This window comes from Rissa tridactyla, chromosome 2 (assembly GCF_028500815.1).
Source record: "Rissa tridactyla isolate bRisTri1 chromosome 2, bRisTri1.patW.cur.20221130, whole genome shotgun sequence".
In the NCBI taxonomy this organism is placed as follows: domain Eukaryota; kingdom Metazoa; phylum Chordata; class Aves; order Charadriiformes; family Laridae; genus Rissa; species Rissa tridactyla.
In genome coordinates, this window is record NC_071467.1 from 80,884,469 (window position 1) to 80,904,474 (window position 20,006).

A 20,006-nucleotide genomic window follows, 5' to 3' on the forward strand; every position below is an offset into this window, starting at 1 on the left:
GTTCCAAGGCATTGCTGTATCTGCAGCAGAAACCTTCAGTGTGGGCCAGTGGTTGAGCTCCACAGCGGGCTCAGCATTTTAAATAACACGAAGGGAGAGTGAGGGATGATGGAGAACACTGGGCCGTACTGACCAGCTGGAGATTGTTCAGGCACAGCGTGGCAGTAAGCTGTACGCTAATCCTTAGTTTACTGTAATCCTTCATTTCATGGTATTATTTTACTGAAGGAAAGAATGGTCATCATTTGAAGACCTTACTCTGAGGTCCTAAGGAAGAGATTTCAGAGGTATGTTTCTCATAAAATACATGAAGTAAATTCTCTCTCTCTCTCTTTTTTTTTTACATGAAGGTGAGTTGCCTTTCCCTGGAGGAAAATGTGGACAGCGATCCATGTAAATTTGCACTAACATCAAGAACGGGCGATGTCACAGAGACCTTTATTTTGCATTCCGCCAGTCCAGGAGTCCGCCAGTTATGGATCCATGAAATTAACCAAATTTTGGAAAACCAGCGCAACTTTTTAAATGGTAAATGATTTCCTCTCACTGAAACTTCATAACTGAACGACTTCTCTCTCATCTGTTGTTTCTTGGCTTTGAAATGATTTGCAAGTTTCCTTTTTCCTGAGCTAATACAGAACAGTTGGGGGATACATGCTGCATTTCTGCTTCAGAACAGATGCTAGAATTTATTATAAGAGTGGTAGTCTGAATTTACATGGTGTTCTCTTGGTGAAATTTTCCAAATGTTTTGTAGGAGTGAATCAAGATTGGCACCATCCATTGAGATGGAGAGTTAGTGTATCCCTTTTAAGTAAATGCAAGCCTTTAAAGGCTAAACCCAAATGGAATTTTAAGCATGTCTTCAGAATGTGTTTTGCTCGTGTTATTTTGGTGGCCATTGTTGTTGCATCTTACTGTAGCAACAACGTTCAGAAGATTCTGCAGGAGAAAACTAGAAGATGGTGGTGTCTGCTGTGACACTAGAAGGTTCTTGCTGTGTTTTTGTATTGATTGTTTGTTGCCCCAATCCAGATTCTTTTTTTTTTTTTTTTTTTTTTTTTTTGAAAAAAAGTTGTAATAGATGGGAAAATGATCTGAGAATTCGGACTCACACCTGTTTTTTGCCAGCTTGGCTGCTGACTGACAATGTGATCCTAGAGGAAAACATTTCTCCCTGGTTTCAGATTTTTCATCTTTAATTAGAGGTACATATAGCAGGTCATGAAGGCGTGATATAGAAAAGTGACTTGAGGTCTACGGTATGACCAGCATTGCTGAGGGAATTTATCTTATTTGAACAGCGCTCCCCTTTTGCCAGTAAACATGTCTGTTTTAAACTGTTCCTGTTCCATTTCCTGTCCTCCTTTCCCTGATCACCTCCACTCCTGCCCCCATTGCAGCCTTGACGTCCCCAATCGAGTACCAGAGGAACCACAGCAGTGGTGGAGGCGGCAGCGGGAGCAGCAGCGGTAACAGCAGCGGCCCCAGCAGCTGTAGTGGCATCCCCAGTTCCAGCCGTAGCCGGCCATCCCGGATCCCCCAGCCTGTCAGACACCATTCCCCAGTCCTGGTCTCCTCTGCAGCCTCGGCCCAAGCAGAGGCAGACAAGATGTCAGGTATGTCCATTCACAATCTCTCCCTGCCACACTACAACACCTCCTTAGAAACTGGCCTGAGCCAGCCAGACAGGCACCCTCCCAATGCAGAACCGGATGGTCCTCAGAGAGAAGCTGAGCAGATTCCCAAGATGAAAGTTATTGAAAGTCCCAGGAAGACAGCGGGAAACATTTCTGGCTCAGCTGATGGAGCCCAGAAAGACTCACGTGGAAGCTCAGAGGACAGTCGATCAAGAAACAGCATAGGATCACTGACGCTTGGGAAGCCAAGGCCAGGAGCCATCTCACCAATGAACTCTCCTCTCTCCACGACTTTCCCTTCTCCTTTTGGCAAAGAAACCTTTCCACCCAGCAGCCCCCTGCAGAAGGGCTCCTTTTGGAGCTCCATCCCAGCATCCCCTGCCAGCCGCCCTGGCTCCTTCACTTTCCCTGGGGACAATGACTCCCTCCAGCGGCAGGTCCACCGCCACTCTTCACACAGCAAGGACACAGACCGCATGAGCACATGCTCCTCGACCAGCGAGCAGTCAGTTCACTCCACCCAGAGTAATGGGGTAAGAGCGGAGCACCTCTGTCCTGCGAGCTCTTCTAAAACCTTCCCATGCTCCCTTTCTGTGCGTTACCATCACTCTCCGTACTAACTTCTGGCTCTCCAGTGCTGTACTGCTCTGAAATAATCAACTGTTCGAATATCTTCTGCACATTAAAAACCCAAAATTGTCCACCTCTCTGTGTATGTATACATCCAAATGTGGATATGTATACAGACACAAAAGCGACTGCTAACATTAGATGCAATTTCTGCCTCTGCTGAAAACATAGATCACTAGGCTGATACTTACTAACTTGCTCTCCTTGCTTTTTTCGTCTCTAATTTGAAGGCACATAATTAACATGCTGAAGCGTGGCAGCCAGAGCACCTTGGGGTACGCATTGCAGCCAGCACTTAAATCTGACTTCAAGATTTTGGCAGATTGCCTTGGGGCTTTTTTCCCTTTCACGCACAAATCCGCCACCATTGTCCTGTTGAGTTTTAACTTCGTGGAGACATCTACAGTACGTTCCCTGGGCAGCTTGATTTTTATTTTTTATTAATTTATTTCCCCCCACCTCTCCTTTCAGCCTTAGTTGATGTACAACATTCTCTTTTTAAATCCTGTGTCTGATCAAGGAAGGTTCCTTCAATCCACTCAAAATAGACCAACAAAGCCTAGCTAAAATAATCCTCCTTCTACTACAATCAAAACAAATAGTGGCTCCGCTTGTCTCTTCTGCCTTGTAAGAAGAACCGGTTTAGGGCATCCGGAGATTCAACCTTTTAGTATACACTTGGTATGTTTGTGCGGAAAGCTGGGGTATCAACAGAATCCACATTCTCTGTAATAACGTCCAGCAGGAAATGCAACACAGCAATCACAGGGGCACGTGCGAATATAAAGCAGAAAGTTCAAGGCATTTGCCATGGATGTGGTAGGCAGGCTATGGTGCCTTTCTCTTTTAAACTCGCATTTGATTTTTCTCTCACTAAATGTTGTGTTCACAAATGTTTGTTTTTCCACTCTTTCACAAATAGTATGCAATGCCAATTTTGCAAATCACCTAACTTGTCGGACCTTTTTTTAAATGCATGCGTTTCTTTATAGAACTGTTTTAACACACAGAGCTTTCTTGACTTCTTAGTTCTTACACTTACTTTTATAATAGCTTCAGAAGAAAAAATTTTGCTTTGCATGTATCGTATTTTTGTCCTAGTCTTCCTTCAGCTTTTCATTTGGTTTAGCTCTGTCTTGTGTTTATCTTCAGTCTAGCAGAATGTGATGATAATATAATATCTGGGATAATTTGAATATTTTGCAGTTACTGCACAGTATGTGAATCAAGATGGTGGTAGTTTTTTATGAAGAGAAGACTTGCTTAATATTAATTGATGTCGTTCCATTAAAAAAAGAGAGAGGGAGAGTCGGGATGGCGCTGAGTTTTCAAAACATTTGAGTTTTGATACTATGTCAGCAAAGACACCATTGCTTGTTTTTATCTTACTATAAACCATAATATCTGAATGCATGCCTTCTGCTTCACAACTAAGTTTCTTTTAGTTTGGTAATTAAGATGGGTCGTAATTCTTCATTTACAACCTCATTTCTATACCGTATTTAGCAGGATTTCACACCACATTCAGCAGGCTAGAGAAAATCGGTTGTGAAGGTTTATTTTGATGTGTGTATTTACATGCACATGTGGTTAAGACTGGTTACTTATGGAAAAGTTACTTCGAAGAAGAAGAGGGAATTGCTTTTGCTAGTATTTCAGGGATATGGGAGGAATTTTTTATATTTGTATTTTACATCCTCCTCTAATCCCGTAATTGAGGTCAGTGATGACCATCAGAACTTGCAATAGAAAAACATTAACTGTGCAAGAATAATTACTTCCTTGCAAAGCAAAAGACAAGACTGTCTTTCTGTGGTGAGAATAGATTCTGATATAAACACATTCACAAGAACGTTTGTCACATAGTAGTTACCAGGCACTTGTTTATTTAACAGATTTCTCTCTCCTTGTTGAAAATAAGAAATATTCAGAGTTTAATACGATTCTCCAAGACATAACTATTAAAAAGAAGTGTTATGTTACAGGAAGGTCAGTCCTGCAGTTATACAAATTCTGCTGCATGAAACAGTATGTTCAGGAATAGTGTGTGGGGCAAGGTTTAGGAGTTAGGTTGGTTTTGCAACTTCAGCCTTCCCTTTATCTCACCTTATAAGTCTAACAGAAGGAGTTAACAAAAGCAGCCTTCTCTGAATAGAGTTGTTTTTCATCTAGCTAAAAGAATCTAGCAAGTTGTAATCTTAATTTAAACAATGACTGAAAATGAGACTGGCTTTTTGGTTCTACTGTTCCCAGTTTGTCTGAATCATGGAAAGGGCCTGCTAATACAAAAGACCGTGCAGGCAGTCCTCTAAGCCAGACAAAATGAGTTCTCCCACTGGAAATACAGCATCTGGAATTAACATAAGGATAACATAACATACTGTCCTTTAGTAGAGGTATAGTCCAGGATGAGATCTTTCTCTCTGTGGTAGCATTTGCTTCATCATCCTGCTAAGGAAAAATAATGGATGGACTTCAGTGACTCATTTGAATAAAATAGTCCAGCTAGAATAAAATGTACAGGCTCGCTGGAAAACTCAAGCATCGAACATGCTATGAATGAATAATCTGAGACTGTTCACTTCCAAATGTTTTGGTTTCTCAGCCGAAGAACTCACAGGGAAGCACAGGCAACAAGAGATGGAGTGACTTGTTCGAGGCCATTAGCAGGCTGGAAGAGAACGTGGTTCTCAGGGCTCCCAGTGTCCCATGCTGTCCACTAACCCCCGCTGCATCTCCTCATCACTGAGGGGAGAAATATTTGACAGTTTTGAGAAAAAAGTGACATTGTTTTAAACCTGTATGCCAAGCTTTCCACGCACTGCTAACACATACGTGGTGCTAAGATGTGGTTATGCTGTATAAGCGACAGTAGTCTCCAGCTACAGCTGGGTACTGCTTTCCTTCTTTAGCTCAGCTACTACTAAGCAACAGTGAGCCCTCACTGGTAGTGACCTGAAACAGTTTGAAGAACAGAGACAAAACACAGGGGGACACACATGCCTCGTGCCACATCATTAATAGACCATCCACTTTGGTTTTAGCTTGTTTCAAGAAGGAAATACCTTATTTCAGGGAATAGGTTGCATTGTCTGATAATAGATTTCACACTTCTGTTTATTAAACCTCATGCATGCAAATAGACAAAATGAGTCTTACTTTTAAAAAATAGTAATCGCCAGTGGATTCATGACCAGGAGAGGGCTTTTTTGTTCTGAAGAGTAGTATGGCTTTTAATGTACACCTGATGAGCCATAATTAGCTTTCTGCAAATGCTTGGTGGGCAAACGAACAACATTCATGAACACTAGTTGAAAGCATATGATAAACAGCTAACAACACCTGAGCTATCAGTCACTAATCAGTTGGAAGTGAGATTTGCAGCTTTATTCTGATAGTTCTGTGGGCCTATTTTGCCCAAGAAATGAATAATTTCGTATTTCAGTGATTTACCTCATCCTGTGCATTTAAAGGAACAAACCTGATTATACAGATGCAACCAGGGACAAACCTTGTGGTTTTGAGAGACACTGTCGAAAGCCTTTCTTGTTCTTTTGTACCTTGTCATGTTTTGTGCACAGAAGGCTGGTGTCTGAGATCTAGGAAAGACTATGTATTTTTTGTTGTTGGAATTTCCGGTGTTTATGAGGTAATGTTTACGATTTTAAAACTGCACCTGTGAGACTATGAAAAACTGTGCTGTACTGTAGTTTTGTTGCCTGATAAAGATGCGAGGTTCAGTGTCTGAGGTTGAAAGGAAGACCAGGTGAGATCTATGTATAATCTGACTCTCAGTTAAAGGAAGTAGTCTTGAGTAAAAGCAGTGGGAATAAATATCTGCAACACCCATATGTGAAGGTATTCAACGACCAAACTAATTTGCACAAGATAAATAGACACAGGCAACTTTAAAAGAGAAATTGTAGCTCTTTTCTTTGACTACAGTTTAAGTTATGTGGATTATGCAGGTAACGTAGCAGGCCAAGAACAGCCTGTCTTCTTCACGATCTTTAAACTTGATTCTCTTCCCCCCTCCCTCTTTCTGCTTCCAATTGACACTTGCAGAGTGAAAGTAGCAGCAGTAGCAATATCTCCACCATGCTGGTGACACACGATTACACGGCAGTGAAGGAGGATGAGATAAATGTCTACCAAGGAGAGGTCGTGCAGATTCTAGCCAGCAACCAACAGAACATGTTTTTGGTGTTCAGAGCCGCCACTGATCAGTGCCCCGCAGCCGAGGGCTGGATTCCCGGCTATGTTTTGGGGCATACCAGTGCAGTCATCATTGACAACCCTGATGGAACCATCAAGTGAGTGCTTCGATGTGTAGAAGGGGATGACGGAGAAAAACCTCCAGTTTAGACAAAGCTTTGGAACCTTTTAAACTGAAAGTTGATGTGATCTTTGAGAAATAAATGAACATCAAGGAGAACGAGTACTTGAGAAGTCCCTTAGCAAACTTCAAAATACAAGCTAGTAAGAAAGAGCCCAGTAGCACATGTTCTTTATTAAAAGCTGTAGTAGTGCAATCCTCTGGGAAAAGATGATGAAAGAATACCCGATCTAAGAACAGCAATAGCTACTGCTTTGTTTAATAGAATGAGTTATCAGGCTGGACACCTTTGTTTAGGACAACAATCAGGGAATGTTTGTTCCAAGTGAAAGGAGATTTCAGAGTTCCTAGATTTCTACTTTGATACAGAAAGCTATTGAAAATGACTGGTTGTGCTAGGAAGATCTCTCTCAAATCTGCAATTAGAGTAATTATATCAAAGTTCTTAGCACTAAAGCTTTATGTAAAGCTTCTATAGGCTGTATTTGATACAGATTTTCTACTGATCATTTGTCAGTTTTATTGACAGTTTGTGTTTTCGTATAGAAAGTTTAACATTGGAGCAATGATTCTAAGAAATACTGAACTACAGACTAATCTTGCTAGCTTGCTTACAGTTTTATCCAAGAGTAGCATCTCTTCTGGAGTACTTAATGTATTTCATTTCAGTATACTTTAATACAATGAAATAAATTTTGGCATACTTTTCCAATGCCATTTGAAATTATTATAACACATAACCTGGAGTTAAAAAAATTGATCAAAGATTAATGTTCTGTATTCAGGAAGTCAACGTCTTGGCACACAGCACTCCGTTTAAGGAAGAAATCTGAGAAAAAAGATAAAGACGGCAAAAGGGAAGGCAAGCTAGAAAATGGTTACCGCAAATCCCGAGAAGGACTTGCCAACAAGGTTTCTGTAAAGGTAAGTGTTACAAAGATGTAGTGGTTTTCAAAAGAAATTGTGTTAGGATTTCTTTAAAAGTAGCTTCTGTCAGAATTTCATGTGAAGGAATTAGAGGTAACAGTGGTATTAATGGGCAGTGTTTGACAAATCTGAAAACAGGAAGATACAATCTTTGAGCCTGCAAGCGTGATACAGCATAAAGACACTGCAGAAAGGATAGAGTGACGCAGAAATTCTGGTGGTCATATGTTTCTTGGATCTTTGTGGGTTCAGCTAACTTTGACCCATCACTGTGCTGTGTTCTTTAAGTTATTATAAGGTTATCAGGACATTAATTCTTTAATTTCTCCTTTCCAGCTTCTCAACCCCAATTACATTTATGATGGTAAGTTGCTTTAATTTTTAAAAGTTGCAGTAAATGTAATTCATTAAAACATTATTTACTTTGTTTAAATTTGCTTGTTATGAATTATGTCAGGAACTGAGTGTTTTCTATCAAAATATACATAGACCCTTTTTGGATAAAGGAGACGGTTAATGAAATAAGTCCATATTTATTTTTTTTTAAGATGCAAGGAATGCATTTTTCTTCATAAGTCGAAAACAACATAAACACAAGGACCGTACGACATGTTCTATATGGAGACTGTATGGAAGTTGGGCCTTGCTGAATTTGCAAAATAACAAGGCCAGGAGCTGGAGCTGCTTCATTTTTAACCTTGCACCCTAGGAAACATTCAGGGCCTCTCCGTTGCGGAGGTTGATCAGGACAAAGATAGTGGCCCTCTGGGTTGAGAGCCAAACTGGGTTTTTATCTTAATACACAGAACCAAATTTTTTGAGTTTCACCTGTGAAAAAGGGAAACTGCTACAGTGCCTCAGTGGATGAGTGAGGTGTTTTGTCTTCCCTTTTACAAATTTATCTGAATATAAAGATAGCCTAGCTGAGCACTTCCTTTAATACTTTTCACTGTAGGGTTTCCTCAGCTTGCCATAAACAGGGTGTTTGGTTCACCGTGGTAGGCTTCAGGGTTATCCGTGGCATAGCAGTAGTGTTGTCTCCAAGTTCACGTGGAGAAAAATTCACTTGCTCTGCAGGGCCCCAGCAAATGGCCTAACCATGAATGTGCTCCAAAGGTAGAGTGGTAGATACACCTTGGAAATTTAAAGTACCATACTACTTTGTCTGATAGAAAAGAGAGTGCAAGGAATAGAAAAGCAAATTTATTAATTTCAATTGACCTAATGCCATTAATTTTCCTTTTCCAGTTCCCCCAGAGTTTATAATACCATTGAGTGAGGTAACATGTGAGACAGGAGAGACCATCGTGCTTAGGTGTAAAGTCTGTGGTCGCCCCAAGGCTTCAGTTACTTGGAAGGGTCCCGATCATAACACACTGAGCAATGACGGTCATCACAGCATTTCGTACAGGTACAGTAATTTGTGTAACATTCGACAGAAACTACTGAAAGTCTTATATTTTCTATTTGCACCCTTGGCACAGGATAGCTTTTGGCTTTGAGGCATAAAGCTAGGGTTGCCCTCGGAAATGTAACTTTTATGTATGGCTGGGATATCCGAAAGTCATATTCAGTTGATTTTTAAAAACAAAAGAAAATTCAGCTGGTATTTCTGATTAACTATTGCAGAAGCCATTGTGGTTCTGTCACACTGACCTAGTGCTTGAACGAGAACTGTGACTGACAGATTTTTAGAAGTAATAATCATGAAGTGTTCTTTCAGCTGGGGAATGGGGTCATCTTCCTATGTTCCTAAAATTTACATTCATTTTTTTTCACTGAAATTAAGTCATGTGGTGAAGACCATAGCAAATAGGTCAAATGACTTGCAGTGACTGGGATGAATCCAAATGAAAGCAATAAGAATGTTAGTAAATCTTGAAACTATGCCTTATTGTGAAAGAATAACACAATGTTAGGGTTGTTTTGAGCCTCGAGGTGAAAAGTGTAGGGAGGACTTGCCAGGTATTCACATTTGTGAGAAACTTTTGCAAGTATAATTATCTGCTGTTCGTGTCCATGGCAGATGGTCAAAAAAAGTACTAGAAATGAATTGCACAGAGGGAGATTTAAGTATACATTTAAAGACGAGCCATCAAACAAAAAGGGTGGTTGAGCAGTAAGAAAGATTAAGGAGGAGTCTGCAGAATCTTTCTCCTGTGGTCTTACATAGCTTATTGCTGTCTCTGCCCTGGAGCAAAGAGAAGACTTAAGTCATTTTTGGTTCTCCCAGATTCTGAGGTCTCCAATGTTGTGGGCAAGGTGCGTCTTTTGTATTGAAGGGGGGCCCTCTCTTTCAAGGGATGAATGCTCTGAAAGTACAAATGTGAGATCAGCTTCTATATCCTGGGAGTCAGGGATGGAAACTAACCTTTCAGAAAAACCAAGGATGGATCATTATCTCGATACGACTTCTCATAATTTGAAGGAAGTAGAGGAAGCAGGAAGAAACAGGGGAAGGATTTGATTTGTCAAACACAGTGGAGCCTGGGACATGCTGAGACAGAGTGTCAATGCGGATGTTTTTCTAATAGTCTGTAGGACATTCCAAGATAGTTGATGGACACAAAGTGCTCAAATTGTGGTAGATGCTTCTGAAGTGGCAGGGACGGGGTTAATAATGTTTGTCCAGAGAGAGATAGGGGCTGGAGAATAAGAAATATTAACAGTATCAATATAACTTGGTCTGATTTCTGTAACTTAAGGTCTGTAAAATGAATATAAAGTTAACACATGCCATTGTGTTTCCCAGTGACTTAGGAGAAGCTTCACTGAAAATCATTGGTGTCACTGCAGAAGACGATGGTATCTATACATGTATAGCTGCAAACGATATGGGTTCGGTTTCATCTTCCGCCAGTCTACGAGTTTTAGGTAGGCCTGTCTCTTTGCGTTTTTTTAAAGATACATTCAAAGTGTCTGGTACCCATAGGACAGGAAAAAGAAAACTCTGACTCTTGGGCATCCCTCTGTTAAAGGAGTGTTGTAACAAACCTTTTCATCTGTGATATATTATTGTTTCAGCAGGAATAGATGCTCTTTTAGGATGTAACTAATTAGAGGTTCATACAGACAAGATGCCTACACAGTACTGTCAACGGGCATTTACCTTATCTGTCAATACTAGTTCAAACATACTAAAAATATGATTTTATCATCTGCATGCTTAGTTTAGTCTCAAAGAATGTTACTATGCTGACATGTAACTTCTAAAGTGCACAGACAAGAAAAGAGTAGCATTGCTCTGTATTTTAATATGCTCCTTTGCTTGAATTGTAAAGCCACCGTGTTGAGGAGAACATGTAACTATTTCTTGTCTTCACATCATGGATCTACACTTAAATTACGTTATTTCAGTACCTGAAGTAAGGCAACCTGAATGTTTGTGAGAGAACAAAAAGGAAACCTGCAAAGCTGAAAAATGCCTGTGTTTTGGAGGCAGAGAGCAAAGGGGAAAAACAATTATTTTTAATTGATGTGTTTGGCATAGTGATAAGTTTCAGTGTGTGTTTGTACATTCAGTTATTCTCTTAAGTGTTCAGGACCCTTCATTTTTAGAAATAGGGAAAACACAGGGAGACAGCAGGATAGCAGTCTTTCTTACGTGTCATCGTTTATAACAATTTATGTTGTCTGGGTCCTTTAATCCATTGAGAGGCTCATATATTTATCCATTGGTGAGAATTAATTAATACATTTTAGGTGGAATGGCTCTGTCTCAAATTGAATCATATAAAAGAAGATATGAAGTGCCGTGTTCTGTACAGTTGTCCCAAACCTCTCCAAAATATCTTCTTTCTTCCCTTTTTTTCAAAAAAACTTTGCTGTTTTCCTGGCATGTTGAAACCAGGCCGTGAAAGGTGTGTCCCTTCCAAAACCTTACCTGAAATTTTTCAAGTTTTATAATCAGTGCTGCCACTTCGAGCTCTGCCTGTTGGCAGCCACAGTCCGTGCCTTACTGCCAACATATTGGGGTGGTGATTATTCCCGGCACTTCCTGCTCACTGACCCAAGACAGCCAGTGGTTAAGCCCTAGGATGGGTGTGTTGCAATATATAAAAGAGGCAGAAAATAAAATTTTGGTCTTTACACTAATGTTTCCTGAAAAATTGAGGGTTTTTTCAGGTAGCTGCTACACTGATTACTTTTTTTTTTCCCCAGTGGCAGCTGTATTGTTGATAATGAGACGTAACGCAAGATACCTGTTCTTTTTGCTGTTTCCTTCAACTTGCCACGGTTACTTGTTCCTATACAGAGAATTCCCACTGCACCTGAATTAGCTCCACTATAGAATTTGTTCTGCTGCACTGCCCAGGCTGCTTTGGTGTGTAATCCAGTTTGTCTTGCTGCCCCCCTGTGTTGTATGGGGATTAATAGGACAGCGTGATTCCACTGATAGTATCTCAGCCAAGGAAACTTTCTAGTCAGGGGAGTGAAAAGCCCTTGATGGACAAGAATCAGCATAAAACTGTGTGCTTTAGGGAACTGGTGTAATGAGTGTCCTTCCTACACCAGTACAGAAGCCCAAAACTGGGATTTGGCCAGAATCAGAGTCACAGAAGTCTTGTAGACTAAACTACTGTCTGTCGGCCACAGTCTTCAGTCTTACTGACCTTGTCCAAAAGTAAGTGATCATTTTTCAATCAAAATTAAACCAGAATTTGTTATATCTTGGTTACTCTGCAACTAGACTCCAAAAGACAGGCAGCTGTATTTTGCTAGTTCTACTCAGCTCTACTAATACTTCTGCAGAGAAGTTCTGGCCCCACTTTTTCTGGGGCCATCCTACCCTTCATTCCCCTAGTACGTAAAAGCAAAATGAAAACTCTAAGGCTGTAGCACAAAGTAAGGTTTCAACATCAAACTGTGAAGTCTTTTTCAGTCCTTCGAACTTGAAGGACTTCCCATTTGATTGTAGTCAACTCTTGTGCGTTATCTTGTGCAAAGAGTAAATAATACTCTTTACGTTTTGTTGCTGTAGTAGCCTTTATAAACCATCAGTGAAGTAGTTGATTATAGAAAGAATTTTCTTTCTGAGCTGCAAGAGGATGGACAGTATGAGACCATGAGTTGCTTTTCAATATGGACACACTCAGCTTCAAAAGAAAGATGACAGGGGCCAGTCTGAGGCAAATTCTTTCTGAAATCCATTCCCAAACTGAATATGAAGTCCAGATATTTCTCCTTCTGTAAACATCTGAAACAATACATTGGTTATGATGGCAACAATTTAGTTCTGAGGAGGATGTGAGTGTATTAAAACTTGGCCACGCTATTGTTTTGTAGGTCCTGGAAGTGATGGGATCATGGTAATCTGGAAAGACAACTTTGATTCCCTCTACAGTGAAGTGGCTGAGCTTGGCAGGTGCGTTCTGTATGCTGATCTCTGAAGCTATCTACATCAAAATATTAACTTCTCTTTCTAAAAATGAAATTCTCTTTGAAAAGTCGTTATCTTATGAGCCTAAAAGGCCAGAATTACGTTGGATTAAATAAAAATGAGGAAGAAAAGATGTCACCAGCACTAGATGGCACTGCATAAACAGAATGTATATAGGCTGAAGTGGTATCACAGATTAAGGGATTATTATTTTTTTGAGCATGCCTTACAGTGACTGACGCTGCTTCCATAGTGAAGTTCTCCTAAACCTTTTTATTTAGGGATGAAAATTACAGACAGAAAAAGTCTTAAAATGGGCAAAATAAGTCCATATATATGAGTAGAGAATATACATTTGTCCAATTTAATGGATGACCTTTAAAAGCTGGATACTACTTCGACTTGAGTTCTCTGCAATGCAATAAAATAGAGCTCTGTCAGGAGAGAACTGTTTATACAGACACATTTTGCAGAAGATGCATGCTCTGAAAACTCCTGTTTATGGCCAGAAACTGCTCTGTAAGGGTAGCTTGTTAGAGATCTAAATTTTTAGATCCCCCTCAGGATATCTTTCAAGGTAAAAGTATGTCCTTAGTGCATCTCTCAGTTAATTCTTTCCTTTCAATATTGTATTCCAGGGGCAGATTTTCTGTCGTTAAGAAGTGTGACCAGAAGGGAACCAAGCGAGCAGTAGCCACTAAGTTTGTGAATAAGAAGTTGATGAAGCGAGACCAGGTTACCCATGAACTTGGAGTCATGCAGAATCTTCAGCATCCCCAGCTCATTGGCCTTCTCGATACCTTTGAGACCTCCACCAACTACATACTAGTGTTAGAAATGTGTGTGGACTTTAACGTTATCTGTTAAAATGCAATCTCTGCAGCTGACTTTCTGGGGCATTTATAGTGGTTTATGAATAAGGAACTTTAAGATTTCATAGAAGTTTGAAAACACCTAAGTAAAATATTGCAGTTTTATGATGCTGTTATTAAAATGTTGAGTTTAATACTCAGAAGGAAACAAGTTGAGATATTAAACTGATATGTGGATGATTATCTTAGTCTGAAGGTCCAGGAATTATTTTATATCAAGTGGTTGAACGAGTGAGTTAGGAATGTTGTGATCTGTTAGCTTGATGTCAGATCTCCTCTTCATATTCTAGTCCTCTGTCTTCTAGGTGCTGTAGGCTACAGTTACTCCTGTTAAGTTCTGATATATGGATTAATCTAAAATATAACCCTTGTAATTCCAATAGGGCTGACCAGGGTCGCCTTCTAGACTATGTCGTGCGATGGGGAAACCTCACAGAAGGGAAGATCAGACTCTACCTGGGAGAGATTCTGGAAGCTGTGCAGTATCTTCACAACTGCAGAATAGCACATTTGGACCTAAAGGTGAGGAGGGAATGGGATTCCTGTCAGTGTGTGCCCTTCCAGTCATAAAAACCTCCCTCTTCTAGGAAACTTGCAGCTGGGAACATAGAACTGTGAATTGCTTGAGACTGTATGAAGGGTATGGGTTGAGGCTGCATCCTCAAATGCTTTAGATCACTCATAGCCAGCAAAGCAGAAACTCTGAATTCCCTGTGCTTTCTCCTCAAAGCTTGCTGACCCTGTGTGGTCCTTTGTGCTGGAAATAATTGCTGACAGGAACAGTTTTGTTTGATTTTCATTTATTTATTCATTTGTTTATTTACTTTCTGAGAAACTTGCAGCAGAAACCCATTTCTTTCTCAAGAAGTGTAGAGTTTGTTGTGAAAGAGACTGCTTTTCTTCTGTTCCTGTAAATCTGTTTCTCATCTTTGTACTTTGAGGGCTGCGATATCTGTCTGAATGGTACCTCTTTGGGCCTCTGTTCTACCCTTTGAATTTTACTTGAGCCACATGGATTTGATGCATTCTAGTAGGAAAAGCTATATAGGAAGGTCTTAATGTGAATATTAATTGAAGACTTCTTCTTTACACTTTTTTTTCCACCTGTATTTAAATGATAAGGAATTTTAGCATTGACAAGTCATCTTTGTAGGCAGAGTCTCTTTAGCCAAAAGGCTAAAGGTGAGAAAAAGCAAAAAGAGCCTGCATCTTCCCTCTACATGTTTCTGTTTTCCAAGCAGAACCAGTCTGGTCCTGCATGTATCATGGAGACCCAAAATTTTTTCTAGTGCTATATGGAGTTCACCAGTACTTTTTCCAGTCTCAGGCTACGTACAGATGAACGAATTAAAAACTAGTTGTAGGTAAGTCACTCCTAGTTTGCTAAGATCACAGCTACAACAGGAGTAGCTTCAGAAATAAAACCATAAAAATAATTCCACTTTCAGCTCACCAAGAGTGGGGCAGTTCTCTTGAAATAATGTGCATCGAGCAGGATCTTCTGCTGCCGTAGTCACATTACAGCGCTTGACTTCATCTGTACAGCTGCGTTACATTTAAGAATCACCAAGTAAAGCTGAATTCTGTTGAAGGCGCCATGAAAATTCTGACATGGTCTTCCAATCTTTAAATGCAAGGGTTTTGTTGTCTCAGTTGCTTTATTCACCCTCTGTCATTGCTGTTCTTCAGGCTTAAGTTCCCAAACACAGGTTCCTGTGAAACTTTGCAGAGCTGCTGTTGTGAACATCCGCAGTATTATCTGGCAGAACTATATTTCCTGCAAAAATTATAGTGCCAGCAGCTAAAACACATTTGTTGCATACTGTAGTTGCCTGTTGGTTGGTCTGGGGGAAGCCTTGGTAGGACTGCCTAGGAGCTTTGCAGAGCTGGCCGTCAGTAGTAATCCTTGTAGCTCTTTGCTACATTCCTGAGCTGAGAGCACTGACTGGGAAATGGTAACGTTGGAGCATTAAATATGTGTTAAACTGACTTGAAAAAAGACGTTTTAACTTTTGCTTTTATGTTTTCTAGCCTGAAAATATTTTGGTGGACCAGAGTTCCACGAAGCCAACAATAAAACTGGCTGACTTTGGAGACGCAGTCCAGCTCAATACCACGTATTATATCCACCAGTTACTTGGAAACCCAGAGTTTGCAGCTCCTGAAATTATTCTTGGAAATCCTGTTTCCCTCACTTCAGATGTTTGGAGCATTGGAGTGCTCGCATATGTCCTTCTTAGTGGCGTCTCTCCTTTCCTGGATGAAAGTGTAGAGGAAACTTGCCTGAATATTTGCCGCTTAGACTTTAGTTTCCCAGATGACTACTTCAAAGGAGTTAGCCAGAAGGCCAAAGATTTTGTATGCTTCCTACTTCAGGATGACCCAGCTAAGCGTCCCTCGGCTGCACTGGCCCTCCAGGAGCAATGGCTGCAGCTGGGGAATAGCAAAAGTGCTGACAGCATTGACATATCCAGACTGACTTCGTTCATTGAGCGGCGAAAACACCAGAATGATGTTCGACCCATCCGTAGCATTAAAAACTTCTTACAGAGCAGGCTCTTGCCAAGAGTTTGACCTTGCCTGAAGTTCTCTCTCATTCTCTTTCACCTGCCAATCAATCAGACTGGAGATGGACTCCTCCTGCCAATCAATCAGACTGGAGATAGACTCCTCCTGCCAATCAGCTGTTGACTTGAATTTTAAGGAAAGCAAACCCCGAGCCAACCAGCTGCTAACGAATGTTCGTGTGCAAACGCATTCCAGGGGGACCCGCGCGGGGCGGCGCGGGGGACTGGCGATGCAGACTTCACTGGGGTGGAGGACGATAGCACTGTACTCTGCAAAAAGCAGTCACGAGCGATACAGTAACAGTATTTTATTCAGGTTTCTGCAAAAAAAAAAATAAAAATAGTTTTTTTAATGAACAAGAGTTGAATTTTGCAAGTGAACTTAACTACCGTTTTCAAGATTTATTCAAGGAAGAAATGCCTATGTTCAAAGCACTGGTGTTAAACAAAAATGAAATCATGCCTGGAGAAGACTCACCAAAATGGCTGCCCATTGGTACGGCCTCCATTTATAACATCTGGTTTTCACTTGGTCCTAGAGCTTTCCAGTTGCCTCGCCTGTATGTATCTCACGTAGCAGTGCACTGAGATCAGACTCTGCTTTTAAGTGCATCCAACCTCAAAGTTTTTGCATACAAATAGAATGAATCGTTTTGCTCTGATAAAATGTAGGCCTTACTTGTATATAGACTGTTACCTGCCTTCGGTCTGTAATTTTTTTCCCCCGCTTTCCCCTTATCCTTCCCCCCCACCCCACCCCCATCTTCCTAAATGGTGGTATACCACTGTGCGGGTCTTCAGTTTGGGTCAGTTCTCACTGTCCCCTTAGAAAAGAAATTCGGGTTGGAGCCCAGCTTGCCGGACCCGATTGTCAAGCAGTATACAGCAGGATGAAATACTGTAAATGCACTCATTTGGGATTTTGTTTTCTTTCATATCATGTGCAATGTTGTGGCTTTAACATTTTATGCAACTATTTATGAGGACCTCTGTTGTAACTGTAATAAATATATAGAAAAAGCACATACTTAGTACGGCGAGCTTTATGGTTTTGTTTTGTGTGTTTGGGGTTTCTGGGTGGGCAGGGGCGGGTGTGTTTTACCACACTGTTATTATTAGTTTAAGATGAGGGTTAGCATAGAATTTAGACAAGACTAGTCAGTTTTAAGGATTGTTGGGGGGAAAAAAAAAAAAAGAGAGAGAGAGATTCGTATCCCAAATCTCAAACTGGTTCAGAAGTAGGGTGACACTTTTTAAAATGTATTATTGTATTCAAAATGCCAAAGTCTGACTTTCCCAAAATCAGTCTCAACACTTACTACTTTTTAGAATTTTCAAATCTGTGTTTACTTCTTTCTGTGAAATGAACAAATGAATTTTGTGCTCTTTGGTGAAGAATACATTCAGAAAGTAGTGGTCAGATGAGGAGAATCTGACACGTTAATGTAATTGTCTTAGTAACTGTTTTTAAGGTTGAAGTAATATTAACGTGAGCTATTTAAAAAGACAGAGATGGTTTTCTGTGCATCACGGAGTTCATATGGGTGTGTTGTCATCTGTGTTTGTGTGAAATGCAATGTTTAAAGAAACCAAGCCGACATCCCACAATAGTTAGATATATGGGTCTTAAGCCATAACCTAGCTTGGGTTAGTTTTGAGCTTTGCGGCTTCCACTGTATTCTATTTATTCCTTTTTTGGTTTTTGTTTTTGTTTTGGTTTTTTTTTTTTGTAAAGTTGTACAGAAACTTTTTAAAGAAAACAACTGACTTCAAAACTGGATGTGTATTCGTACCAATCTCATATCATTATGTTTGTGTATTATTTTCCTTTATTGTTTTAGTTAAATTTTTGCTTTATTTTGCATGTATATTTCTTTGTACAGTGACGTTACATGTTTACACAGTATGACGTGATGTAAATATTTTATTTTGCCATCAGTTATTTTGAAAAAAATTAAACATATTTGACATATTTGTCTGATCTCTTGCTTTAAGGAGTTTGAAAGTTTAGGTTTGGTTATATTTTAATTGGGCTCTGTATTTAAAAAGGAAAAAAAATACATTATTTTATTGCCATGAAATTCATTTTAAATTGAAATGATGTATCTTTCTTTCATGCCTTACAAAATAATATTTGCCTTTGCTCTAAGTGTTGAGTGCTTTGTAGCGTCATGATTGCTTTTATATAAAACATGTGTTAGTCTCTAACTGTGGAAATTCATTATAGTCTTTATTAGCTAGTAAATTTTGACCAGCAAAGTTTTCTACCAGATGTTTCCAGTTAAAGACTGAAGGATCGTATTTCAGTTTAATGTTAAACTGGGGAACAGATTTCCCACATCTTTTAGGCATTCTAGATTCGTTATGAAGAAAAGTTATTTTCAGCCATAAGGACTTGGTTTTTGCAGCTAAACTCGGTTCGCATCCTGTAAGGGATGAAGCAGAAAAGTTTTTCACTGTGTACATTTATCTCTCTCCCTTTTCTGCTGTCATTAATCCATTTGCAATTCAAAATGAAGTGAAAGGTCAGGGAACAATAACGGAGTGTTTATGCTTGTCACTGCACTGTATACATGATTTTTTTTTTTCACTCTTTTTTTCTGCTGTTACCTGTCAAGCGATGAAACAGTCCCTTTATTCCTCACAATTTTCTACTGAGAGAGACAATTGAGAGAGACGTTTTACACTGAGGGAAAGAATATTCAGGAAGGTTGTACTGCCAATGATGAGCCACTGGAAGCTTTTTCCATGACAGGGAATAGATGGCAACATGCTCCATGGAAGGCTTTGTTATCTTTGAGTTCTCTAAAATAATTTTTCTTGACTGAAGATACACTAACCTACAGAGAAGTTACCCAAATGCTTTTAAGATAAATAATGCACTTTTAGGTGTTTTAGCAGAGATATGTTCTTCCACTCGTAGGTAGAAGGCACTCTTCCTGGCCCTCTGTGAGCCCCGTTACTCGGGAAAGCTAACATCTTCTGACAGAGTGGAGTTTTGCACTGAAACCTGCTGTTTGGTGCAAGAGCTTCCAGCTGAAGAAAGCTTCAATGATGGGCTCCTCGGCTTGGATATCTCTTCAAATGCTTTGAAGAGATAACATATGTGTAAGGTCCTTTTGTTTTGCAAAATTGCGTAGTCGGGGCTGCAAATGCCACTTGGACTCAGTTGGGCTCAGTTCTTGTTGACTGTCCTGCACGCAACAAACCGGCACCGCAGGCTGACAGAGTGGAAACCAAAAGCATGGGTGAGAGCAGCTGGTACGAGGTTTCTGATGTGGGAACGTTGTAGAGCATAGGGAATGGCAGTCAATATCGTAGCTGAAAGAGGGGAGAATAGCCAGGGAGATTCAAGAGAGGAATGTGTCTAAATGTTCCTTTTTGATAACATACCCCAATCACTTCTTACTGATAGTTTAGGAAGAAGAGAAGACGTTGCCAGACTAAAGTCAGTGCACGTGTCAGTACTTTTCAAGCAGGGTTTGGCAACGCAGCAGTTTTCCATTGCACATTTGATAAGCACAGCTTAACTTGAAAGCCATTGTGCAACTGCTAAGCAAAAAGCCTGGCTAGATATATATTTCCCTGGTCAGGGAAGCAACCTACATTGTCTTCCTAATGGGCAGAGGCCTAACACGTGCCTGCCTGTGCGCA

The 20,006-nt window shown here is 40.2% G+C and overlaps 1 protein-coding gene across 2 annotated transcripts in view; it reads left to right on the forward strand.

The window, feature by feature from the left end:
• The window catches only part of TRIO (trio Rho guanine nucleotide exchange factor), a 258,035-nt gene extending 239,711 nt beyond the window's left edge, over positions 1–18,324 (forward strand). The window contains exons 47-57 of one of the 2 annotated variants that reach the window (XM_054193055.1): positions 351–528; positions 1,404–2,173; positions 6,336–6,583; positions 7,392–7,530; positions 7,870–7,897; positions 8,782–8,944; positions 10,286–10,407; positions 12,820–12,898; positions 13,552–13,752; positions 14,169–14,307; positions 15,817–18,324. In XM_054193055.1, coding sequence (XP_054049030.1) covers positions 351–528; positions 1,404–2,173; positions 6,336–6,583; positions 7,392–7,530; positions 7,870–7,897; positions 8,782–8,944; positions 10,286–10,407; positions 12,820–12,898; positions 13,552–13,752; positions 14,169–14,307; positions 15,817–16,359 — 2,610 coding nt within the window. In that variant the 3' untranslated portion in view covers positions 16,360–18,324. Of the gene's footprint in view, positions 1–350; positions 529–1,403; positions 2,174–6,335; positions 6,584–7,391; positions 7,531–7,869; positions 7,898–8,781; positions 8,945–10,285; positions 10,408–12,819; positions 12,899–13,551; positions 13,753–14,168; positions 14,308–15,816 lie in introns of those variants that run through there. The other variant, XM_054193056.1, reaches the window with a different exon arrangement.
• Positions 18,325–20,006: the final 1,682 nt, after the last annotated feature.